The 27,119-nt window shown below is 39.4% G+C and overlaps 1 protein-coding gene across 5 annotated transcripts; it reads left to right on the top strand.

Annotated features, from left to right (window-relative positions):
- The first annotated feature begins 285 nt into the window (after positions 1–285).
- On the top strand, positions 286–26,908 carry ZNF585A (zinc finger protein 585A). 5 transcript variants are annotated; one of them, XM_024236249.3, is made up of 6 exons: positions 1,782–1,897; positions 4,471–4,686; positions 8,751–8,852; positions 18,164–18,290; positions 18,562–18,654; positions 20,916–26,908. In XM_024236249.3, exons 4-6 carry the CDS (start codon positions 18,257–18,259, stop codon positions 22,931–22,933), a joined length of 2,145 nt encoding a protein of 714 aa, XP_024092017.2. In that variant the 5' UTR covers positions 1,782–1,897; positions 4,471–4,686; positions 8,751–8,852; positions 18,164–18,256; the 3' UTR covers positions 22,934–26,908.
- Positions 26,909–27,119: the final 211 nt, after the last annotated feature.

The raw sequence follows: 27,119 nt of genomic DNA, 5'->3' as shown, positions 1-27,119 counted from the left end.
TGTGCCTTGCTAGTGTCAAGATGGAGCTGAACTTAAAATGGTGTCACTCTGGGTCTCCTAGGTTTCTTCTTCCCTAACACTATGACCACATCTGCTGTCTTCTTGATGTTTCCTTGTAAATGTTTTTAATTCCTTTCTTTTTAAATTAGAAATTTACTATGAAAATTTCACACAAATACTATGGAAGAGAACATTATAATGAATTCTGTCTACTTATCATTTATCAACATTTTCTTTTGCAATACCATATACCCCTCCTCAGTGGAGTTTTTTTTTTTTTCTCAGTGGAGTTTTTAAAGCTAACATTATTCCACCCATAAATATTTCCACACAAATCCCTAAAAGATAAGTCATCTTCTTTTGAACAGAACTACATTACTGACAAAATCAACCGTAATTCTTAGCCCCTTGGTAGAAATGTGTGTTTATTAATGGACTTCCACAGATGTTTCCTTAGACCGTCCTTTGGGAGAAGAAAGAAAACCTGAGATCAGCAGAGTCTAATTCTCTAAACATATTTTTAAGCCGAGTCCCAGAGACAGACATAACTGGCCTGAAGGCATCCAGCATGCCCACATCAGAGTGTAGGTTCAATTCCCTGAAAACAAGTTTCCCACCTGCTGGAACTGAACACATTGGGTAGATAATTTCCCACCACTGTCAGGTAGAACTTCCTGTCAGAAGCTGAGCTGTGAATAATGTTTAGGAGTTCACCAAGTGAAAGGAATTGTATCTTTACAACTCCTCATCCCCACCCTCCAAAAAGGGGAGTAAGGAGGTGTTAAGCGGCTTCAGAATTTCCACAGAGGAGAAGCTAAGGGTCAGAGCCTGCACTTAAAGCTTCATTGACATGGTAAGGCGATTGTTATTAATTATATTTTAACTTCAAGGTAAATAAAAACACTCTTCTTTAGGTGCTTTTAGTCACACGTTGGCCATACTAAAGACTATTAGTGTTGTTATTATTGCTGCCTACTATAGTTGCACTTGAGGTATTTAGTGTGGAGGGTAATGGGTGATTCAAATCTCTATTCACCTTCCCACCCGACCCAGCCCTTCAGAAGGGGATGCCTGGACTTCTCCTCCCTCCTCTGGTGGTATCTCCCAGGAGAGGATTGTATTAATACTATTGGACTTCTACCCTATTTCCCAAGGTGGTTTCTCCATTAAAAGTTGTACCACCCTTCCTGCAGCCTACTATTCATTCAGATGTCTCTCAGACTTTCAAGGTGGTTTCACTCAAGAGATGACTCCCCTAGTGACCTTTCCACCTTTTTCCTGAATGGCGTCTCTAAAAAATGGACTTTGCTATCCTGATTCCTCCCATCATCTGCCTGTGGTTTCTCCCAGGATCCCCTTCACTTGGTGATTTTTCCCTGGCTCCTCTATTCCCTGGTTTCTTCCAGCAGGTAATTATTATCCTCAGTGTCCTGTATTCAGAAGGGTAACTTAGCTTTTCTAAATATAACATACAGCGCCAGACCCACATTTCCAGTAACTTTCTCCTCCAAAATAGAAGCCTAGTCAGACAAGGGTCACACTCTAGCATCCTGTGTAACTATACCTGCCTCGCTCTAGGAAACCCTGCCAGCGGCCAATTCCTCTGCTCTACGGAACGGATATGCTTTCAAGATGGCGGCCCACACGAATAAACACCATAAGGGCGCGGCCATGTTTTCTGCCGGACAGCGCCACATTACGGAAACTGTGCGCTATGTCTGCGCCCTGTTGACTTCGCTGAAACGGGCTTCCAAGTTTATTCAGAGCATGCGCCATATCAACAGCCTACAAAGGGGAGGTGCTAGAAGTCGGACCGGAAGTGGAAGTGGTCCTCCAAGGCTTTTTTGCCGCTGGTGTCAGGAGTATTTTCATATTCCAATATCGATAAATCTTCGAGGTGATTTTGGTTGATCACGATTGGGGTTTCTGTGGAGCCAGTAATAGGGGGTGTCGAGGTTGCCTGTGGAGTTAGTGATTGCGGTTTCAGGCTTCGGTGATGGGGTTCTGTGGCGTCCGTTGTTGATTGTGACGGATTTCTCGGGTCATTGATGGAGCTCTTTGGGATGAGTGATTGAGGTTTGAGGGTCAGTGATGGGAGTCTGTGGTCAGTGACAGAGCCTGTAGGGTCAGCTATGGTGATCGGTGAGGACCGTAATCAGCTTGCTTTCTAACCTGAGTTGAAAGTTCAGCTTTTTAATTTTCAGTCTTCTTTAGTATAAAAATTCTCAAGTTTTGGTGAATCTTTGTATTAAAAATTGTTCAAATCTAAGTGTTTTTTTTCTTTGATCCATGAGTTATTTAGAAGTTACTTTTTTGTTTTAAGTAATGTCTGTTTAATGCTCAAATTGAAAAATTGCTTTATGACCTAGTTCGTGGTCAGTTTTCATGAATGTCACCTCTATTACATAAAAACAGTGTACTATGTTCTCTAATTGTATTGTTATAGATATTAATTAAGTATATATTCAAAAAATATATCTGTCTCCTCACAGATTATTTTGTCTGCTTAATTAATTACAGAGGTAAAGTACTCACTCTGGAAAGGTTATTTGTCCATTTGTCCTTCCTTCTTTTTCTGCTTTATATATGTGAAATTATTAGGAACAATTATGTGCACTTTTTTTTTTTTTGATATGGAGCCTCGCTCTGTCACCCAAGTTGGAGTGCAGTGGCGCGATCTCAGCTCACTGCAACCTCCGCCTAGTGGGTTCAATGGATTCTCCTGCCTCAGCCTCCAGAGTAGCTGGGATTACAGGCGCCTGCCACCACGCCCAGCTAATTTTTTGTATTTTTTAGTAGAGACGGGGATTCACCATGTTGACCAGGCTGGTCTCAAACTCCTGACCTCAGGTGATCCACCTGCCTCCGCCTCCCAGAGTGCTGGGATTAAAGGTGTGAGCCACTGCGCCCGGCCTATGTGCATTTTTAATACGTTATAGATATGACTAAGTAGCTCAAAATATAACAATTCAAGCTTATACCAACAATTTATAAAATAACTCATTTTCCAAAATGCTTTTCCAGCAGTGGATATTGTTGCATTTTAAAAGTTTTTAAAATTTTGAGGGAAAATTATATCTAATTGCTCCAATGCATTTTCCAGTTACTAAAGTTGGCATCTTTTTGGTTAATTGCCATTTGTTTCCTTTTTTGTGAATTTTCATATCTTTTGTCCTACTTTTTTTGTGGTATATTTTAACATAAAATTAGGAAACATCATCTAATCAAAAGTATCTGATTTTTCTGCTATAGCATCTGTGTTTCCTATCAGGTGTAATAAGATCCCTCCCAGCCCACCACAGTGTTATACACATATATACTTCTAAAATTTATTTTAATAGTCTTTGTGATTTAACAAATACACATAATTAAGTGATCAGTCCTGCTGGCATTTGCCTACTGAATAGTGTGTGATGGAGATCTAGTTTGTTTTTTTCCAGGTGGCCGGCCAGTTATATCACTGCATTATATCACTGCCATTTATGCAATGAATGTCTTATGCACACTCATTTGAATACCACTTTTATCACATATATAGATCAATATTGTCTGCTATATTTATTGTTTTACTTGTTTTTGTTACATTGTTTTTATATTGTTTTAATATGTGATAATGCATGGTAATCACTGATATGTATTGTATGATTTTTTTGTGTCTGGGAGGTATTGAGCACTTTACAAGTATTATCTCATTTAATTTTTGTAACTTTGAGATAAGCATTTTCATCCTCATTTCTGAAATTAAAAGTGAAGAAACAGCCGGGCGCAGTGGCTCACGCCTGTAATCCCAGCACTTTGGGAGGCCGAGGCGAGCAGATCATGAGGTCAGGAGATCGAGACCATCCTGGCCAACATGGTGAAACCTCGTCTTTACCAAAAATTAGCTGGACGTGGTGGCGCATGCCTGTAATCCCAGCTACTTGGGAGGCTGAGGCAGGAGAATTGCTTGAACCCTGGAGGCAGAGCTTGCAGTGAGCCGAGATCACACCACTGCACTCCAGTCTGGCGACAGAGCGAGACTCCGTCTCAAAAAAAAGTGAAGAAACTTCTGTTCTCATAGGTGAAAAGTGTCAGAGCTGCAGTTCAAATCTGCAGTAACGTTACTCCATCTCTCATGACTTTTCCCATATTTCACTGTAACTAATACCTATCACACATTTTGTTAAATTTTATGTTCTCTTCAGCGCTGGTTCTCAAAGTGTGGCCCCTGTACTGACAGCATCAGCATTTCCTGAGTTAGAAATGAAACTTCTTGGGTTCTGCTTTAGACCTACTGAATCTGAAACTGTGGAGTAGGCTGAGAATTTTTAACTGTGTTTCATTTAACAGGTCCTCCAGGTAACTGGAATGCATACCCATTTGAGAACCACTGCTTTGGTTTCTAGCTCAGGAACCTGCACCTTGATATATCCAGGAAGTGCTTATGTGGTGAATGTTAAATGACTGACTATGGGAACATGGTCTTTCCAGGTTTCTGGGTGTCTTTGGGGAGCCCCTGGGCCAGATCTTCCTCCAGACTCCAGCCCATCTCTTCAGAGCAGCTCTGCTTGAGTTCACAGATGACTGCCAAGCTTCAGACACCCTAGAGAAAAAGGGTTGAGACCCAGTGTGGCCATGCCAGCTAATTGGACCTCACCTCAGAAATCCTCAGCCCTGGCTCCAGAGGATCATGGCAGCTCCTACGAGGTGAGAAGGAGGAGTCCCAGGGGGTGGGAATTCAATCCAGGACTAGATATCTCTGGTCTGTCACTAGAACCTCATGACTGAGGGAGGCAGCTGGGCCACAGGAAGCAGCTGGACTCTAGACCTGCTGCTCCTGAAACAAATCTTGATCTTCCTGTTGAGAATGAGCAACACGTGGGTAATGTCTCTGTCTCTGGAGGCCATCTGTGTGACAGTGGAGAGGTGGACTGTTAAGAAAAACTGTTGTTTATTTTGTCATCACACTACATTGATCTTTGGGCTGTGGATAGATTTTCCTGGTTAGAAGTCACTTTTCTGTGGGATTTTCAAAGTATTGCTCTGTTTCTTCCTAAACTGCCTCCTCAAACGCAAATATTTTCTTTCTTTCCTTTTTTTTTTTTACATTTCTGTTTTTCAGATATTGGTTCTCCATTTTTTTTTCCCTCTACTGTTTTCTATTTCTTTGCTGCTCTCTTTTTCGGGAAGCTTTGTCACATTTGCCTTCCAGCCCTTCTTTTGAGTTTCTCATTACCGCTATCAACATTTTAATTTTTAATAACTGTAATTTATTTTCTAAATATTCTTTTTGATTAGCATCTTGTTCTTATTTCATGGGTATAATTTTATTTCTCATACCTCTGGAGATATTGTGATAGTGTATTAGGAAAGTTTAGTTTTCTGAATAGGGAATATATACACTTAGTTCAAAAATAATATTGGTAAAATGGGAATAATAGTAAAAAATAAAAATTAGAAACAATTAGAAACAATTAGAAATATATTTAACGGCAACACACCCTGAAAAGTGTTATAGGAAACAAATTCAGGGGAAACATGGATCTGTGGTTCACCCACCTCCGTTCCCCACCTACCCCCATGTTTCTCAACATAGAGGACCAATTTTATTCTTTTTCTTTGATTGCTTAGTTCTATAAACAAGTAAAAACAACTACACATTTTTTTCTTTCTATTTCACAAAAGGTGCCATAGTAGACTAAATTTTCACACATTGCTTTTTAAATATTTGGTAAAATACAGCTCATATGATGAACTATGTAGCAGTAGGCGTTCTTCTCGTGTCTTTCCTTTCTGTTGCGTGTGTGAGTTGTAGTAGAATTTCATTTCATGGTTTTAGTCACAGGTAATAAGAATCTTCTAGCTGAATTTCACTGAACCTGTACTTCTGTTCCTATTGGGAAATTTTATGATTGATATCTTAATCATTTTTACCTAGAAGACACGAAGGGTAGATTGAAGCAAAAGCTATAATTGGTAAAGGTATAATTGGCAATCACTTTCCTTATGCAGAGTAAGGAGACTTTTATGGATCGAAGAAGATTCTGATTTTTGTCTGTGCTCAAGTATAATGACAGAGTGGTCTTGGTTTTGTCCTCCACCATGGTGATCAGAGATTGGTCTTGTTTGCTGTTGGTGTTCCAAGAGATTATTTTTGTGTAGCGCCATGGAGAACACCATGAGTTAGCTGGCCCCTGCCAGGCTATCTTCTAGCAAAACTGAGGTTTAACTGATAGTACCAGGCTAACTCTCAGCAGTCAGGGGCTGCTTTTATCCTCATTTAAAAATAAAGGAATGAACCAAAAGAAAGCTAGGGATGCAATTTAGGAACAGGTCAAAAGGAATTTAAGGTGAAAATCACTTAAAGGGATGAAGAGGATGGTTCATACTTATAAAAGGGAGAATATACAAATAATTATAAAAATTATTAGCATTTGTTTAACTAATAATGTATCTTTGAACTATATGAAGTAAAAATGAACAGAAATCATTAAATATACCATTGGCCATTTTAGTACACTACTCTCAAGGCAGACAAAGAATGGAAACCTTTGCCATCATACTGATTCTGTTTTCTAAGAGCATTAAATTAGAAATAAAAAGTAGGGTCTGGGGCGGTGGCTCACGCCTGTAACCCCAGCACTTTGGGAAGCCAAGGCGGGTGGATCACGAGGTCAGGAGTTCGAGACCAGCCTGGCTAACATGGTGAAACTCATCTCTACTAAAGATACAACAAATTAGCAGGGCATGGTGCCACGCACCAGTAATCCCAGCTACTTGGGAGGCAGAGGCTGAGAATCGCTTGAACCTGGGAGGCGGAGGTTGTAGTGAGCTGAGATCGTGCCATTGTACTCCGGGCTGAGCAACAGGGCGAGACTCCATCTCAAAAATAAAATAAAATAAAAATAAAAAGTAAAAGGCTCTTACACAACAATGTGAATGTACTTCATGCCACTAAACTGGTCACTTAAAAATATTAAAATGGCAACTTTTATGTTATGTGTATTTTTACCACAATTAAAAAGCATTTGGGGCCAGGCCCAGTGCCTGTAATCCCACCACTTTGGGAGGCTGATGTGGGTGAATCACGAGGTCAGGAGTTCGAGACCAGCCTGGCCAACATGGTGAAACTCCATCTCTACTAAAAATACAAAAAATTAGCTGGGTATGTGGCGGGCACCTGTAATCCCAGCTACTCGGGAGGCTGAGGCAGGATAATTGCTTGAACCTGGGAGGCAGAGGTTGCAGTAAGCCAAGATTGTGCCACTGCACTCCAGCCCAGGCGACAGTGTGAGACTCCGTGTCAAAAAAAAAAACCAAAAAAAAAACATTTGGATAAAGTAGTGCATTTTAAAGTTTGTGTGGTAGTCTGGGTGTAGTGGCTCATGCTTGTAATCCCAGCATTTTGGGAGGCTGAAGTGGGTGGATTGCTTGAGCTTAGGAGTTCGAGACCAGCCTGGGCAGCATGGTGAAACCCCATCTCTACAAAAAATACAAAAATTAGCCAGGTGTGGTGGTGCAGGCCTGTAGTCCCAGCTACTTAGGAGGCTGAGGTGGGAGGATCGCTTGAGCCTGGGAAGTAGAGGTTGCAGTGAGCTAAGATCATGCCACTGTACTCCAGTCTGCATGACACAGTGAGACCCTGTCTCATAAATAAATGAAGTTTATGTGCTAAAGCTAACCTGTGGGTAGAGGGGAAAAACTATAGATTTAATTGCTTCTTTTTGGAATCCTGGACGTTTAAAAAAAAAAAAAAAGACCTAAGGTATGAGTTTGACAGAAACACAAGTTGCCTCTATGTGTCGACAATCAAAAAATGGAGTAAATATCTACATAATCAAAGACTGTGTGGCCGGGCACGGTGACTCACACCTGTAATCCCAGCACTTTGGGAGGCCAAGGTGGGTGGATTACGAGGTCAGGAGACCAAGACCATCCTGGCCAACATGGTGGAACTCCGTTTCTACTACAAAAATTAGCCGGGTGTGGTGGTGCTCGCCTGTAGTGCTAGTTACTCAGGAGGCTGAGGCAGGAGAATTGCTTGAACCCAGGAGGCAGAGGTTGTAGTGAGCCGAGATTGTGCCACTGCACTCCAGCCTGGGGGACAGATCGAGAGCGAGACTCCGTCTCAAAAAAAAAAAAAAAAAAAAGGACTGGGCCAGCATGGTGGCTCACACCTGTACTCCCAGCACTTTGGGAGGCTGAGGTGGGTGGTTCACTTGAGGCCAAGAGTTCGAGACCAGTCTAGCCAACATGGCGAAACCCCATCTCTACTAAAAATACAAAAATTGGCAGAGTGCCACAGTGCAGGTCTGTAATCCCAGGTACTTGGAAGGCTGAGGCAGGAGAATCACTTGAACCTGGGAGGCAGAGGTTGCAGTGAGCCGAGATCATACCACTGCATTCCAGCCTGGGCGACAGAGCAAGACTGAAAAAAAGAAAAAAGAATGTAACAAAACAGGAGAAACAGTTACTTCCATACCTAAGATTCAAACAATCATGAATGAATATTATATAAAATCATGCCAAAAATATGAAAGTATAAATAAAAGGATAAAAGTTTACAAAAAATAGATATAATTGGTAAGAATTTAAATGGTTCAAAGTCCTTGAAGAAATTAAAATGTTGATTCAGCATTTCCAACACAGTAAAAAATAATGGAAAGGTCATGCTTTTTATAGTTGGTCATTATGCTGAAGTTTTGGGTAAAGAATAATATTTAAAATTATTCTCAACCTTGCTTTTGGTTTTTGTTTTATTTTGTTTACAGTGTTAACCTTGATGCCTGAAAGAACTGGAAATTATGAAGATAGATTCAGAAGTCAAATATGTTAACTAACTGCATTGAAGAGTAGAAGAAAACAATAGCCTAGTAGGTTTTTACTGGGATTAGTGAAACAACTGCTATTTTCTCAGCAACCCACTCCAAAGTCAAAGTCAAAACTAAAATCGTAAAATATCTCAAAAACAATAAAAATGCTATCTATATATCAGAAGCTCTGATATATAGCAAAACTGTACTAAAAATAATTTAGAAAAATAATTTATCTCATGCAAATGAATAAAAAAATCTAATTGAAAAGGATGAATTTCTTTTTTTTTTTTTGAGACGTAATCTTGCTCTGTAGTCAGGCTAGAGTGTAGTGATGCGATCTTGGCTCACTGCAACCTCCGCCTCCCGGGTTCAAGCAATTCTCCTGCCTCAGCCCCACGAGCAGCTGGGACTACAGGCGTGCGCCACCACGCCCAGCTAATTATTTTGTATTTTTTTCAGTAGACACGGGGTTTCACCATGTTGGCCAGGATGGTCTCGACTTTGACCTCGTGATCCACCCACCTCAGCCTCCCAAAGTGTTGGGATTACAGGCATGAGCCACCGCACCCGGCTGAAAAGGATGAAATTCTAGAACATTAACTACCCCACCAAATCTTTAATTACCATTTACCACATGTTATTTCTAGGTTTTAAGATTTTCATTTTTTAACTTTACTTTTGGCCATGTGTGGTGGCTCACACTTGTAATTCCAGCACTTTGGGAGACTGAGGCAGGAGGATTGCTTGAGCCCATGAGTTTGAGACCAGCCTGCGCAACATAGTGAGACCCTGTCTCTACAACAAAAACCACAATTAACTGAGTGTGGTGGTGGGGTGCCTGTGATCCCAGCTACTTGGGAGGCTGAGATTGGAGAACTGCTTGAGCCTGTCAAGGCTGCAGTGGGCCACGACACTGCCACTACATCCAGCCTAGGTGACAGTGAGACCCTGCCTTGAAAACAAAAGAAAAAACTTTACTTTTAATAAGATTAGGATTGCAGCATTGGAGAAATTTACTTTTAGAGAGATTATTATGGGTATTTCTTTGTTTTTTGTTTTGTTTTGGGATTGTTGCATAGGCACTTGAAAAGAAAAAAATTTGATAGCTTATCAATAAGATATATAGCTATGAGGTTTTTATAGTATTACTCATTTTTTTCTACTTTGTCTCAAGGAGCTGAGAGATATTATTAAAGTTTCCCACCACAAATGGATTTCTATCTATATTTTCCTATAGTTTTTTTTTTTTTTTTTTTTTTGAGACAGAGTCTTGCTCTGTCACCCAGGCTGGAGTGCAGTGGTGCAATCTCGCCTCACTGCAAGCTCCGCCTCCTGGGTTCTCGCCATTCTCTTGCCTCAGCCTCCCGAGTAGCTGGGACTACAGGCACCCGCCACCACGCCCGGCTAATTTTTTGTATTTTTAGTAGAGACGGGGTTTCACCGTGTTAGCCAGGATGGTCTCGATCTCCTGACCTCGTGATCCACCCGCCTCGGCCTCCCAAAGTTCTGGGATTATAGGTGTGAGCCACCGCACGCAATCTTTTTCCTATAGTTTTTGTTTATAAATTTTGATGTTATGTAGTTTGGTGCACTGATAGTAAATACGGCATTCGAAACTCATTTCACGTGTCCTTGTTTAATATTTTTTCCCCTACAATTCAGCCCTATCTAATATTAAGGTGGAGGCTCTTATTTCTTTTCTGTTGGCAATTCCAGATATGCCTTTGGTCATCTTTTTAATGTCATCCTTTGGAGTTCTTGTGCTTTTTTTGTGTGTGTGTGTGTGTGGAAAGATGCATTGTATGTTATGCTTCTGATGTGGCTATTTTATAAATCTTTCACTATATACTCTACATTTGTGCTTTGTTTCTGTGTGTCTTCCATGTAATTTGGAATGTTTAGATTCTTTTTTGTTTTTTTTTTGTGTGTGTGTGTCATCTTTATAATGTTAACTTCTTGAACTAAATATTCAAATCTACTCTTTAAGACAGTATTTATTAAATTTGTACTGTGAATAATGATAACAGTTCTACACTGCCACTTCAAGGATTCTTTTGTTCATTGGATGTTTTTATTAAACTCCTCTTATTTTGTTTTCTATTTTTCTTTAAAAAAAATCTTTATTTCCATCTCATGTTGCTCACTTGTCTTAATCTGCTCTTTGCCACCTTTTGTGTTTTTGCGGGGTCTTCTTATTTTTTTCAGGGAGACTTTTATTTTTGTGTCGCTTTTTTTTTTTTTTTTTTACTTTTTTACTGAGTTCTGTTAATTTATTTTTCAGAAATTTATATCACTATATTCTTTGTCTGTTTTTCCATAAGTAGTTAATTGTTTTAGTGAATTCCTTGAATTCATGGAGGATATGATTTCTTCTGTTGTATGTCAATTTATTTCTAGTGTATTCCTCTTAATCTCCTCTCTTTTTTTTTTCATCCTTTTACTCATAGCATCTTTGTACATCAGGAGATGTTTATTGTCTTTGAATGAGGAGATTTCTTCCTGACAAGCTGTTTGTATAGGATCATTTGGTGAGGTGTCAAAACTCCATTCCAGCCTAACATGACATTGTCTTGATTCCCCATTAAATTTTTTGATGACATTAGTTTTGGGGGCTGGGGGTTCAGTGTGTGTAGGGTATGAATATGCAAGTGTAAATGTATGATGAAGAGAAAATTAGAGCACGCATATTCATTTCAGGTATATAGGGAACTTTTATTTTTGGTTTAAGTTTATAGGTACAAGGGCAGGTTTGTTACATAGGTTAACTTGTATCATGGGGGTTTATTGTATAGACTTTTATCACCCAGGTATTAAGCCTAGTACCCATTAGTTATTTTTTTTGATCCTTTCCCTCCTTTCACCCTCCACTTTCCAAAAGGCCCCAGTGTGTGTTGTTCCCCTCTTTGTGTCCATGTGTTCTCATCATTTAGCTCCCACTTATAAGTTAGAACGTGTGGTATTTGGTTTCTGTTCCTGCATTAGTTTGCTAAGGATTGTCACCTCCAGCTCCATCCATGTTCCTGCAAAAGACATGATCTTATTCTCTTTTATGGGTGCATAGTATTCCATGGTGTATATATAGACACCACATTTTCTTTATCCAGTTTATCACTGGATTTAGATTGATTCCATGTCTTTGCTATTGTGAATACTGCTGCAGAGAACATATGTGGGTATGTGTCTTTATAATACAATGATTTATATTCCTTTGGGTATATACCCAGTAACAGGATTGCTGGGTCAAATGGTATTTCTGTCTTTAGGTCTTTGAGGAATCGCCACACTGTCTTCCACAAGGCCTGAACTAATTTACACTCCCACCAACAGTGTATAAGCCTTCCTTTTAAGAAATGAAGATGTTGTAAGCCTCATAAACAGAATCAACACACATCACAAAGAAACAAATTTTAATCCCCGAACACAATTAAATGAATAAATTTAAAAAGTAGCTTTTAAGAATCATACTTTTAGGCCGGGCGTGGTGGCTCTCGCCTGTAATCCCATCACTTTGGGAGGCCCAGATGGGCAGATGACCTGAGGTCAGGAGTTCAAGACCAGCCTTGCCAACATGGTGAAATCCCATCTCAACTAAAAATAGAAAAATTAGCCAGGCGTGGTGCCTGGTGCCTGTAGTCTCAGCTACTTGGGAAGCTGAGACAGGAGAATCGCTTGAACCCGGGAGGCAGGGGTTGCAGTGAGCTGAGATTGCGCCACTGCACTGCAGCCTGGGTAACAGAGCGAGACTCCATCTCAAAAACAAACAAACAAAAAAGAATCATACTTTCAGATATTAATGATCACAAGTATCTTTAATACATTTCTGTCTCCAAGTTCTTCCTGTGTGCTCGTGCACTCTCCTGAATTCGGAGACCTGCTCATACATAACTTTTTTTTTCTTAGAATAAAGTAAGCTAGAGAAAAAAATGTTATTAAGAAAATCAAAAGGAAGATATTTATATTTAATATTCATTAAGTGAAAGTGTATCATCATAAAGGTTTTTGTCTTTGTCATCTTCACATCTGAGCCGACTGAGGAATAGGAGGAAAAGGAGAGTTTGGTTTTGCTGGCTCAGCTGGCAGAGGCGGAAGAGGAGGAGAAGGTGGAAGGGGTGGCAGGAGAGGCATGCACACTATATGTAACTTTTATTGAAAAAAATTCATGTATCTGTGGACTTGCGTAGTTCAAACCTGTGTTGTTCAGGGTCAACTACAATTTATATTCTCTCTCATCAATTGTGCAATGAGTCTCTGATCTTCCAGTCTTGTCCATTCCCAAATGTTATGTATGTTTTGAAAATAATCTTTCTTAAGTAATATATATATTTCAGTTTTTTATTTTGAAATTATTATAGATTCATAAGGAGTTAGAAAATATAGTACAAAGAGTTCCCCCATAAATTCCAGTTTATTGTGGTACGTGATTCTTTTTAGTGATTCTTGAATTCAATTTGCTGACATTTTGTTGGGAATGTTTGCATTTAAATTCATGAGAGATATTGGCCTGTAGTTTTTTTGTTTTTTTTTGTTTTTTTTTTTTGTTACCATGTTTGATTTTGACATTGGAGTAATACTGGACTTAAAAATATTAGTTTGGAAGTGTTTCTCCTCTTTTATTTTCTGGAAGAGATTATATAAAAATGACACATTCTTCTTTATAAGTTTGATAGAATTCTTTGGTAAAAGCTGAGTATGGTGGCATGTGCCTGTAGTCGCAGCTACTCAGGAGGCTGAGGCAGGAGGATTGCTTGAGCCCAGGAGATCGAGGCTGCAGTGACCTATGATCACACCACTGCTTTTCAGCCTGGATGACAGAGCAAGATCGTGTCTCAAAAAAGAAATTAAAAAGAAGAAAAAAAAAGAATTATCTGGTAGAACTATCTGGTCTAGAGATTTCTTTTTCAGGAGCTTTTAAATTATAAATTTAAATTAATTTAATGGTCATAAGATTGTTTATCTTATCGATTTTCAAAGGTTTGAGTTTTGGTAGTTTGTGATGTTTGAGGAATTGGCTCATTTTTTCTAAGTTATTGAATTTATTAGCTTGGAGTGTTTATTTTTCTCATTGTATTTTAAATGGCTGCTGCATCTATAATGATATTTACTGTTTTATTCCTAATATTGGTGTCTTTTTATCTTTGCCAGTCTTGTTGACTAATAGACCAATCAGTGAATTTATCAGTTTTATTATTTTGTTTTCTAATAACTGGATTGTGTTACAATGATTTTTCTCTCTATCTTTTGTTTTCAGTTTTGTTGATTTCTACTTTTTAATATTTAGTTCCTTCTACTTGCTTTTGAGTTCTCTTGATCTTCTTTTTCTAGTTATTTATTTATTTATTTATTTATTTATTTTTGAGGCAGGGTCTGGCTCTGTTGCCCAGGCTGGAGTGCAGTGGCGCCATCTCAGCTCACTGCATCCTCTGCCCTCCCAGGCTCAAGTGATTCTCCTGCCTCAGCCTCCCAAATAGCTGGGACCACAAGCACACACCACCACACCTGGCTAATTTTTGTATTATTGATCAAGATGGGGTTTTGCCATGTTTCCCAGGCTGATCTCGAACTCCTGGGCTCAAGCAATCCTCCCACTTCGGCCTCCCAAAGTGTTGGGATTACAGGAGTGAGCCACCATGTCTGGCCTCTTTTTCTAGTTTTTTGAGGTAGAAGCTTACATTATTGATTTGTAGCTTTTTCCCTTTTCTAATGTAATCCTTTAGTACTATAAATTTCCCTCAGCCTTGCTTTCCCTGCATCCCACAGATTTTGATAGGTTGTAGTTTTACTGTCTATACGTAGAACTCTATGTATTTTAAATATTATTTTGGCGATGTCTTCTTTGACCTGTGGGTCATTAAAGAAGAGTGCTGTTAATTCTCAAATATTTTATGGGTTTTTTAGGTTGTTTTTGTTTGTTATTTTTTAATTTGCTTGGAGATTTTCTCTGTTTTGTTTCTGTTATTAATTTTTGTTTGATTCCCTTGTGAAACATACTTTGTATTGTTGTAATTCTTGTAAACTTGTTGAGGTTTGTTTCACAGCCTAGGGTATGGTTTATCATGCTCACTTTTCTATGGGTGCTTGAAAAGAATGTGCATTCTGCTGTTGTTTGTTGCAGCTGCCTTTTCTATAACCTTGATGATGTCCTGTCTAGTATTTTGATAAATTGCTAAGGTGAGGGAGGGGTATTCAAGTCCCTAGTATACTTTCTTTAAATGTATACAGCTCCACGTGGTAATAGGCATTCCTTTCATTGTGCAATTCCAAGTTAGATTTTTTAATTTGGAGGATCACGTATTTTGTTTTCAAAAAGCATTTTATTATGAAAAAATTTAAATATATGCAAAAGTAAAGATAATAGTATAAAGATCCCTTTCACCGATTGTCCCTGTCACCCAGTTTTCAGTCGTCATCAACATTTAAAGCCACATTATTTATATGCTCTGGATCCATGGATCCTTTTTTGTTTTGTTTTGTTTTTTGAGATGGAGTCTCATTCTGTTGCCTAGGCTGGAGTGCGGTGGCACGACCTCAGCTCACTGTAATCTCCACCTCCTGGGTTCAAGTGATTCTCGTGCCTCAGCCTCCTGGGTAGCTGGGATTATAGGTGTGTGCCACCACACCCAGCTAATTTTTGTATTTTTTGGTAGAGATGAGGTTTCTCCATGTTGGCCAGGCTGGTCTCAAACCCCCGACCTCAAGCAATCCACTTGCCTCAGCCTCCCAAAGTGCTGGGATTACAGGTGTGAGCCACCACACCTGGCCCATTGTGCCATTCTTACTTCATCTGAAACCGCCTCCCATTCAGCAGCTAGATTATTTTAAAGCAAATCTCAAACACCATGTTTTGTCTAAAAATACCTTGATATATATCTCAAAGAGATATGAATTCCTTTTTTCCTTTTTGTTTAGCATAACCAGTAAGCTAATGCCACACAACAAAATAACAGTAATTCCTTGATATCATCTAATACCCACCATTTGCATTTCTCTAAATTGTCATAAATATTTTTTTAAGATTGGTTCATTTTAATTAGGAGCAAAAGTCCACAAGTTACATTTGGTTAGTATGGCTCTTAAGTCTCTATTAATAAAGAAAATATTCCCTTCCATGTCCATTCTCTTGTAATTAACTTTTTGAAGAAGTGGGTCATTTGCTACCTTCTGAATTTAGCTGATGTCTTGGTCTTCATATTGTTCAGCATGTTTCACTCTCCTTCCCACTCCCGTGAATGACTTGTTAGATCTGGAGACTTGATGAGATAGGGGTTTGAATTTTATTTTTTGGCAAGAATACTTCATAAGTAGTGTAATGAAATTAATTACTACGCCATGTCAGCAGGCACATGACAGCTGGTTCGTGGATGCTGATGTTACTAGCTGATCTATCCATTGTACACTTCCCTTCGGCCTTTCAACTGAAACATTCCAACAGCCATTAATGATTATTGTCTAAATCTGTTATTTCGTTTGTAGTTATACATGGTGGTATTTTAATTTTATCCTAACTTCTTTATTTATTAGCTAGAATCATTCTATAAAAAACTTTTCCAGCCAGGCAAAGTAGCTCATGCCTGTAATCCCAGCACTTTGGGTGGCCGAGGCAGGTAGATCGTGAGGTCAGGAGATCGAGACCATCCTGGCCAGCATGGTGAAACCCTGTTTCTATTAAAAATACAAAAATTAGCCTGGTGTGGTGGCGGCGCCTGTAATCCCAGCTACTTGGGAGTCTGAGGCAGAGAATTGCTTGAACCCGGGAGGTGGAGGTTGCAGTGAGCCGAGATCACACCACTGCACTCTAGCCTGGGCGACAGAGTGAGACTCTTGTCTAAAAAAAAAAAAAGAACTTTTCCTCACCAGCTGTTTGGTTATCCTGTAATATAGAACTTAAAAAAAATTTAGATATAAATCTGATTACCTTAATTACCATTACTGAAAGTAAAAATTTCATACTTTGACCAAACTGTTTTTCCTATACCGCTTTTCTGACACATCAGACAGACTTCTCTCCATTTACATAAACCTGTTTGCTGTTCCCTAAACTCATGGTGTATTTTTCTATCTCTACACCTTTTATTCTTGTCTTTTCTGGGCATTGTCCCCTGCACCCCATATTCTGGGTTACACTTTGTATCTTCCAAGTTAAATTCCTCAGCTCTATGGAATGTAAACTTACTCCCTCATGTAAAATGTACTTTTTGTTTGTTTGGGCCCTCAGTGTGTTCCACATAAGACATCTACTTTTCAACACCTTAATGAATTTGTTATGTCTTCTTTTTCAAAAAACTTCAGTCTAATTTATTTTCCAAGTCTTTTAAGTTGCTAGAAGATTGGACACAATTATTTCTGTGTTCCCAGGGCTAGCATGAGGGCTAGTCCTAAATTGATCAGAAAGTGTATCGCAGGTCATTCATCCAGTTGCTAGGAAACTAAAACACATATTATTTCAATTGCCAGTTTTGAAAAATGAGTAATTGACTGACTATAGTACAGAACAAATAGCAGAAATTCTTGATAGGATTTCTGTGTTCCACAAAATATGTAAAACTAAATATTTAATAGGCACATATATAAAATATTTCTTAGAAATTTCTGGATTATACAGGTGTATACAGTTGTCAAAACTTTAAATGGTAAATTAAAGATTGGTGCATTTAATTGTATGTAAATTTTACCTAAAAAAAGTTAACATGTTTTACACCCTAGTTCATGATTTGCATTTTGAAGTATTGAGGCCAGGCGCGGTGGCTCACGCATGTAATCCCAGCACTTTGGGAGGCCGAAGCGGGTGGATCGCCTGAGGTCAGCAGTTCGAGACCAGCCTGGCCAACATGGCAAAACTCCGTGTCTACTATAAATATAAAAATTAGCCAGGCATGGTGGTGCATTCCTGTAATCCCAGCTACTCGGGAGGCTGAGGTAGGAGAAACGCTTGAACCTGGGAGGCGGAGGTTGCAGTGAGCCAAGATCATACTATTGCACTCCAGCCTGGAAAACAGAGCGAGACTCTGTTTCAAAAAAAAAAAAAAAAAAAATGAAGTATTAGGAGGAAGTGTGGTGTCATCTGCAGCTTACTTTGAAATGTACAAAGAAGCAAGATGGATAGATAAAAGAATGGCTTAGATGTATGATAAAGCGAGTAAAGTGTTAATGATAGATCCTAGGTGGTAGTTATACATTTCTTACTGCACAATTATTTTAAATTGTCTGTATGTTTGAAAATTTTCATAATAAAGTATTAGAGAAATGGGAGTGAGTTTTTAAAAAGAGAATGTAAATTTAAAACAACAAGACCTGTATTCCATATTCCTAAATATAGTCTCTCCAACCCTCTAAGCTGACTGTGCATATTGAACAGGAATGTGCCCTTACAGGGATCAGTGTCCTTCAGGGATGTGGCTATCGATTTCAGCAGAGAGGAATGGCGGCACCTGGACCCTTCTCAGAGAAACCTGTACCGGGATGTGATGCTGGAGACCTACAGCCACCTGCTCTCAGTAGGTAAGCACAGTCACCTTGGTATCTGAAAGGAGGCCTCACTGAGAGTGTTTTCATTCTCAGTTGATGAATGCTGTCCACATCTTAAATAGGTGATGATTTTGTCCTTGATTTGTCTAGGATTCTTTATTTGTTTAGGGCACTCAGAATATTACCCTGAAAAGTTATGCTTACTTTTCTGAAGAAAAAATCCTCATCAAAGAATAAGAGATTATTGGTTGGGACCTGAAACAGAATTAGCTGGACCCAGACCTTTATCATTTCCCATGAACAGGATATCAAGTTCCTGAAGCAGAGGTGGTCATGTTGGAGCAAGGAAAGGAACCATGGGCACTGCAGGGTGAGAGGCCACGTCAGAGCTGCCCAGGTGAGTGAAGCGAGTGTGACTCTGGTAGATGGGAGATGGGAGGAAATCTCAGCTGTCTTGAGAAACACCAACACCCTTGGAATACTATTAAGATGCTTTTTCTGGAAAGTTCTGAATGTTTTTGTATTGCTTGATGCCCCTTGGCCTCTCAGATCACTAAATGCATTCTCCCTGGATGACTTTTGTCATTTATTTTTTGTCACAGCCTGGGTCGCAGCCTGGGCTGTGCTGCCCAGGCTGGAGTGCAGTGGCATGCTTTGAGTTCACTACAACCTCCGCCTCCTGGGTTCAAGCGATTCTCGTGCCTCAGCCACCCAAGTAGCTGGGATCACAGGTGTGTGCCAGCCACCATGCCCAGCTAATCTTTGTATTTTTAGTAGAGGCAGGGTTTCACCATGTTGGCCAGGCTGGTCTCTAACACCTGACCTCAAGTGATCCACCCGTCTAGGCCTCCCAAAGGGCTGGGATTACAGGCATGAGCTACTGCGCCTGGTCGACCTTTGTCACTTCTGTGTTCTTCTTTGGCTCCATGGATTCTGAATCATGTGCCAGTCTCCCTCATTAAAGATCTTTCTTGGCCTGGCGTGGTGGCTCACGCCTGTAATCCCAGCACTTTGGGAGGCCGAGGTGGGCGGATCACAAGGTCAGGAGATCGAGATCATGGTGAAACCCCGTCTCTACTAAAAATACAAAAAATTAGCCGGGTGCGGTGGCGGACGCCTGTAGTCCCAGCTACTCGGGGGCTGAGGCAGGAGAATGGCGTGAACCCGGAGGCAGAGCTTGCAGTGAGCCGAGATCGCTCCACTGTACTCCAGCCTGGGCGACAGAGCGAGACTCCATCTCAAAAAAAAAAAAAAAAGATCTTTCTTTCTTGGTTGTGCTCATTTTCTCTAACATTCTTCTTTTCCCCTACATTCCCCATAGTCCTAGAGTCTTTCTTTAACCTTCAGACATTCACGGATCTGCTTTCTTTCAAAGTTACTCTGTGTCACACACTACACACTCCCACTCCTGCTAGTCACTTCTATTTCTTTTCTTTTTTCTTTTTTTTTCTTTCTTTCTTTCTTTTTTTTACTGTGAGATGCCTCAGAGCTTTCTGTCCAATCACCCTCTCTTTTTGTTTTCTGCAGAGGAGTGGCCATGAAATTTCTTACTTCTTCCCAGTCCTTCATGCCTGGATAAGCTGATGACTTGGGGGTCACTGTTACTTAATCTTCGGGATTATCTTTCTGCTGTGTTTAACATGATTAATCACCCTTCCTGACCTTTTTTCCTGATGTTGCTTGAGTGATTCCACATTGACCAGGGTTCGTTTTTGTTGCTGTTGTTTTTGATTGCTTTATTTTTATAGTTTACCTGATGAGGTTTGTGTTTAATCATAGTCCTCAATTTAAGACACACTATCACCATGAGTCTGGGTCAGGATTCTCTCTTATTTATTTTTTGATTTATTCCTTTTTCTCTTTCCCGCACACCCATTTTTCTGCCTGTCATAAGCTACCGTTTTATATGATGGAAACATTTTTGATTTCATGCATGTTGTAAGTGAATTAAGAGTTTGGATTGTTAGTTTATATGAATGATGCTGTGGTATATATGTGTTTTTTGCCTTTTTCCACATTTGTCCATGGTGTTATCTGTTCATCTAGTTTATTTCTTCTAACTGCTGAATTGTTTTCCAGAACGTTTCCTATCAAAACTATCCCTGCCTTCCTCTTCACGTTACTCACCCTCACCCTTTTCTCTGTGTTCAGCCTGGATGAGTCATTTGTACCATATCCCCTAGCCTCTGCTAGCTGTTCTTTGAACTGAAATCACCTGTTTCTCATTTGAGCAGAGGAGTTTAGGTTTCAGACCTTATAGCAGGGAATCTCTGAAGAGGTTTCTTTCCATATTGAAAGAAAAGGTCATGATGAAAGTGATGTGAGATTCTATTTTATTCTAGAATAATTGTGACAGATTGGTGACAAATAGAGAGCTATCAGCAGAGAAAATAAATATCAAAATGATGTTGCTTTCATCAAGAAAATATTGACAACAAAGAGGCATTATGACTATAAGGATAGTAGAAAAATAATTCATGTGAACCCAAACATCATTTCTCCTCCCAAAAGACCCCATCAATATGCCTCATTTGGAAATGGTTTAAAGCATAATTTAGATTTATACAGTTGTAATAAAAATAATCCTTCAAAGAATGTTGAAAAGATTACCAAATTATAAAATGTCTTCTTATAGTAACCATGAGTGTATTCCAACAGGAAAGAAATTATGGGACCATAATCAATGTAGAAAAATCCTCAGTTATAAACAAGTATCCTCTCAACCTCAAAAAATGTATCCCGGGGAGAAACCTTATGAATGCGCTGAATTTGAAAAGATATTCACCCAGAAGTCACAGCTCAAAGTACACCTGAAAGTTCTTGCAGGTGAAAAGCTCTATGTATGCATTGAATGTGGGAAGGCTTTTGTACAGAAGCCAGAATTTGTTATACACCAGAAAACCCATATGAGAGAGAAACCCTTTAAATGCAATGAATGTGGAAAATCCTTTTTTCAAGTATCGTCCCTCTTCAGGCATCAGAGAATTCATACCGGAGAGAAACTCTATGAATGCAGCCAATGTGGGAAAGGCTTCTCTTATAACTCAGATCTCAGTATACATGAGAAAATTCATACTGGAGAGAGACACCATGAATGCACTGACTGTGGCAAAGCGTTCACACAAAAGTCCACACTCAAGATGCATCAGAAAATCCATACAGGCGAGAGATCCTACATCTGTATTGAATGCGGACAGGCCTTCATCCAGAAGACTCATTTGATTGCACACCGAAGAATTCATACTGGAGAAAAACCATATGAGTGCAGTAACTGTGGCAAATCCTTCATTTCCAAGTCACAACTTCAGGTACATCAACGTGTTCACACAAGAGTGAAACCCTATATATGTACCGAATATGGGAAGGTCTTCAGCAATAATTCCAACCTCATTACACATAAGAAAGTTCAAAGTAGAGAGAAATCTTCCATATGTACTGAGTGTGGGAAGGCCTTTACCTACAGGTCAGAGTTGATTATTCATCAGAGAATTCACACTGGAGAGAAACCTTATGCATGCAGTGACTGTGGAAAAGCCTTCACTCAGAAGTCAGCACTCACAGTGCATCAGAGAATTCATACAGGAGAAAAATCATATATATGCATGAAATGTGGACTGGCCTTCATTCAGAAGGCACACTTGATTGCACATCAAATCATTCATACTGGAGAGAAACCTTATAAATGTGGTCACTGTGGGAAATTGTTTACTTCCAAGTCACAACTCCATGTTCATAAACGAATTCACACAGGAGAAAAACCCTATATGTGCAATAAATGTGGGAAGGCATTCACCAACCGGTCAAATCTCATTACACATCAGAAAACTCATACAGGAGAGAAATCTTATATATGTTCCAAATGTGGAAAGGCCTTCACCCAGAGGTCAGACTTGATTACACATCAGAGAATCCATACTGGGGAGAAGCCTTATGAATGCAGTACTTGTGGAAAAGCCTTCACTCAGAAGTCACACCTCAATATACACCAGAAAATTCATACTGGAGAGAGACAGTATGAATGCCACGAATGTGGGAAAGCCTTCAACCAGAAATCAATACTCATTGTTCATCAGAAAATTCATACAGGAGAGAAACCCTATGTATGCACTGAGTGTGGAAGAGCTTTCATCCGCAAGTCAAACTTTATTACTCATCAAAGAATTCATACTGGAGAGAAGCCTTATGAATGCAGTGACTGTGGGAAATCCTTTACCTCCAAGTCTCAGCTCCTGGTGCATCAGCCACTTCACACAGGAGAGAAACCCTATGTGTGTGCCGAGTGTGGGAAGGCCTTTAGTGGCAGGTCAAATCTCAGTAAGCACCAGAAAACTCATACCGGAGAAAAGCCCTACATTTGTTCTGAATGTGGGAAGACCTTTCGACAGAAGTCAGAGTTGATTACACATCATAGAATTCATACTGGAGAGAAACCGTATGAGTGCAGTGACTGTGGGAAGTCTTTCACTAAAAAATCACAGCTCCAAGTGCATCAACGAATTCACACTGGAGAGAAGCCTTACGTGTGTGCTGAGTGTGGGAAGGCCTTTACGGACAGGTCAAATTTGAATAAACATCAGACAACACACACTGGAGACAAACCCTACAAGTGTGGCATCTGTGGGAAAGGCTTCGTTCAGAAATCAGTGTTCAGTGTCCATCAGGGCAGCCATGCTTGAGAGAAACAGTGTGAGAAAACCCCACTGAGGGTTGGGTCTGATTGTACACTGTTGCATGCATGCAGCAGAAAAATATGTATATTATTGTAAACAGAAATGACCACATCAGAATGTCACACATGGCTGTTCTGGAGAGGGCCTCTGAGAAGGCACTGAATGAGGCGAGGGACCCTTCCTACACTGTCACCATCCCCAGTAAACCTTGGGGCATTATTCATACTGACAAGGAACCGAGTCAATTTGGTGAATAGGAAAAGCCTTCTCATGAAAACTACAATAGAACACTGTTACCAAATTCTTCATAAGAAAGATCATATTATGTTAATAATAATCTTGTTTACTGTGGATTAGGTATAGTGCCAACAAATTGAATGAGAAAACAACATAATACATAGTTATTTTGATAGTGATGAATCCTAAGTTATGTGAGTTGTTCGTTGTGGAACACATTGTGTAACAGACTTGTGGGTGTTTTTCTTTCTCGTTCGAATCTACCACAGTTGGTCATATCCAACCCTCCTTCAGTATTTCTATCAAGAAAGAGATGCTACAAAAAAAAAAGAAAAAAAACCTTTGTGTATACAGATGTAAACCTCAGAATGTATGTTGAGTCCCCACTGTCATCTAGCCCCAAGACTTGCAACCCCCCTCATTATCTCCCATGACTGCCTCTCAGCCTCACAGGCCCTCAGCACATTGTGTTTTGATCCGCAGCACAGTGTCGTGTGAACTCCCATCACCTTCAAGAAAGCTTGTGAGGTAAGAATTTTCAGGTCATCTGGGACAACTTAAATCTCCCTTCTGCTGTCATAGTTCTTCCAACTCAGTTGCCTTTTTTTTTTCGTTACTCATCACTGACTGGAAGCTTAGCATTTGGCTTCCTTAATGATGTGACTTTCATGTAACAGATTAATAACTTATATGAAAACGAACACAACCATATGTTTAGGGCCAGAAAGGGCCATGACGCCTGGCCGTTTTTCCCATTTTACCTTACTCTTATGTGTGTCACACTTCATCATCACGCTTCAGAAATAGTTTCTGGAGATCTCCTCATTACCTCTTTTACAATCACCTCACTCCAGCATGATGTGTGTTACCTCCTCCCACTTGTGACAATGTCTAGTAAGGTCCACTCTCCATTCTGCGTGATGACCACTTATTACAACCCTCAGAATAGGGGACAGTGATGTGCCCCCGCAATACAATGGTTACTATCTCCTGATACTTTTATTACACCTCTAGCAGGATGTCTTGTGATCCCCCTTATTGATTTTTCCCTCACAATGATGAACAATTATCTCCCATTACTCACCTAGCAGTATCTAATTTTCCCTAACACAGCGTGTGGGAATGCCCTCAATACGGTGGATGCTGTTAACTTCTTTCCTTCCCCTTAGGTAACGGCAGTGACTTACAATGAATCATAATGTCCACATTTCCCAACTGTATTTTGGAGCCTCTTCTGTCCCCTTCTTTATAGGACCCTAGTTTAAAAAAAAAAAAAAACTAGCCCAACGTCTATTGATGCCCATTAATCACTAACACAGTGTCTGACCCCTCCGTTAAATTTTGATGGTATCTCTTGGCTCCCCGTTGTACTCTGTTAACTCAATGTCTGCTGATTCCCAATTTCCCATATTGCTTCATGAGGTTCCTTAGTCACCCTTGGCTACTGTACTTTCCCCAAGATTGCATCTCCATGTTTGCATGATCATGATCCCTGGAAGATGGTGATGAGGATGAGGTCCCAGCCTCATAGACCTTTTCCTCTGAGTTCCCCCCAAGGCACAATGGAATGATGGACCCAGGGTGGGCCAGGGATGATCTGGAGATCTCAGGAGACCACAAGCTGGGCTTCCTGTCTACTACGTGAGTAGTGGTGTGAGCAGAACAGTGAAAGCTGTCTATGTTGGTTCAAATTCTGGTGCCAACACTGATCCACTTAGGGACCCTCAGCCTGCCCAGAAACCTCCTCTGGGCCTCAGTTGTCTCACTTGTAAAATGGGATTATGGGAGAATGAAGTGACTTTTTTTGGGTCACATGATGGATGGGATCCGAGCCAGCAGGGCCCAATGACAGCATCCTGTTAATATTAGTCATCAGTCAACATAAGCATCTGACTATCCTCTGTATGCCCAAGCCTCATGAAGGGAAACAATTTATTGTAAATGACTTTTGATTATTACTCTTATATATTTATTGTAACAATATTATAATACTTACATGTATATGTATATGCATATACCCATATATACGGAAGGCTTTATTTTTTAGAGTAGTTTTAGGTTCATAGCAAAATTGGGTAGAAATTACAGAGGTTTCCCATATATCCCCTAATCCACGTATGCATAGCCTCCCACATTATCAACACTCCTCTCAGAGTAGTATATTTGTTACAATTGGTGAACCTCCGCTGACACTCATTATCATCCCAAGTCTATAGGTTATATTAGGGTTCATCCTTGGTGTAACACCGTAGAATGTGTCTTGTACTTTCTGTTTGTTGGAACTAGTGGATCCTGGCATGTTTCCACTGTTATACACAGAGTAGTTTCACTGCCCTAAAAATCCTCTGTGTTCTGCCTGTCATCCCTTCATCTCCTCTAACCCTGGCAACATTTTTTCTGTCTCCATAGTTTTACCTTTGATCTTTTATATTATGTAGTTGAAATCATACAGTGTGTAGCCTTTTCAAATTGACTTCTTTCACTTAGTAATGTGGATTTCAGTTTCCTCCATGTCTTTTCATGGCTTGATAATGCATTTCTTTTTAGAGCCAAATTATGTTCCATTGTCTGGATGTTTATTTATTCACCTACTGAAGGACTGTTGGATGCTTCCAAGTTTTGGCAATGATGAGGAAAGCTGTTATAAATATCTGTGCAGGCTTTTTGTGTGGACATAACTGAAATATTTTTAAAGTTATATTTATTGAGGTATAATTTATATTCAGTAATAGTCACACTTTTTAGTGTAGAGTTCTGAGTTTTGACAGTTGTATCTAATCATGCAATCAACACCACAATCAAGATAGAAAACAGGTCCCTCACTTCCCTAATTTCTTTCTTATCCCTTTTTAGTCCCTTTTCCCACTCCCATCCCTTGGCAATCACCAGTCTATTTCCATCTCTATAGTTCTGCCTTTTCCATAATATTGTATAAGTGGAGTCCGTGTGTGTGTGTGTGTGTGTTTTGTATGTGTGTGCATATCTCCTTTTGAGTCGGAGTGCTTTCATTTAATGTGATGTATTTGAGATTCATCCATATGGTTATATGAAAAACAAATGGAAAATAAGGTGATGAAAAGATGCTTAACATCTTTAATTATCAGGAAAATGCAAATTAAATCACAATGAGATACTACTATAGAATGGCTTTTAGAATGGCTAAAAATGAAAAGGTGCCATAAATTGGCAAGAATACAGACCAATGGAAATTTTCATGCATTGCTTGTAGGAATGTAAAATGGTCTGTCCACTATGCGCAAAAGTTTGGCAGCTTCTTATACTATTAACCATACATTTATCATATGACTCAGCAACTCCACACTTAGGTATTTACCCTAGATGAAAGAAAAATTCTGTTTACATGAAAACCTATACTCAAATGTTCACAGCAATTGTATAATTGTCCAAATTAGGAAGTAACACAAATGTACATCAGTGGATGAGTGATTAAACAAATTGTGTACACCGATACTATGGAGGGCTGCTCAGACATAAAAAAATGATTTATTGACACTTACTACAACATGGATGAATCTCAAAAGTGCTGTTATATTTTACCATGTGATAACTTGAATTACATTTGATAAAAGTTTTATAAGTGTAAATAACTAGATTTATATATTTTAATTTTATATGTGCCTGTCATTACAAACTATAGAAAATTGTGTCTACAGTATGTTATATAGCATATTGTAATATTTATTACTGTACATTCCTTATGACAATAAAATAGTTTGTATTTTATATAATAGTACCTGTTTTATAGTATATATTTTATTTTATATGATTACCTAATTTTAATATTTTACATATCAAACTTTCACATAATATTTTGGTTATTTCTACTTTCACGTAGTTGCATTTAATGTTTGTAGTGTAAAGATATAACTACAATAAAAGGCCATAGGGTCTAGAGAGTCTGCGGTTGGAGTTAGTCAACATTTTTATTTGTCAG

Source organism: Pongo abelii, chromosome 20 (assembly GCF_028885655.2).
Source record: "Pongo abelii isolate AG06213 chromosome 20, NHGRI_mPonAbe1-v2.0_pri, whole genome shotgun sequence".
NCBI classification, from domain to species: domain Eukaryota; kingdom Metazoa; phylum Chordata; class Mammalia; order Primates; family Hominidae; genus Pongo; species Pongo abelii.
Note: the sequence above shows the minus strand (reverse complement) of the source record. Positions and strands in the feature narration are given on the sequence as shown.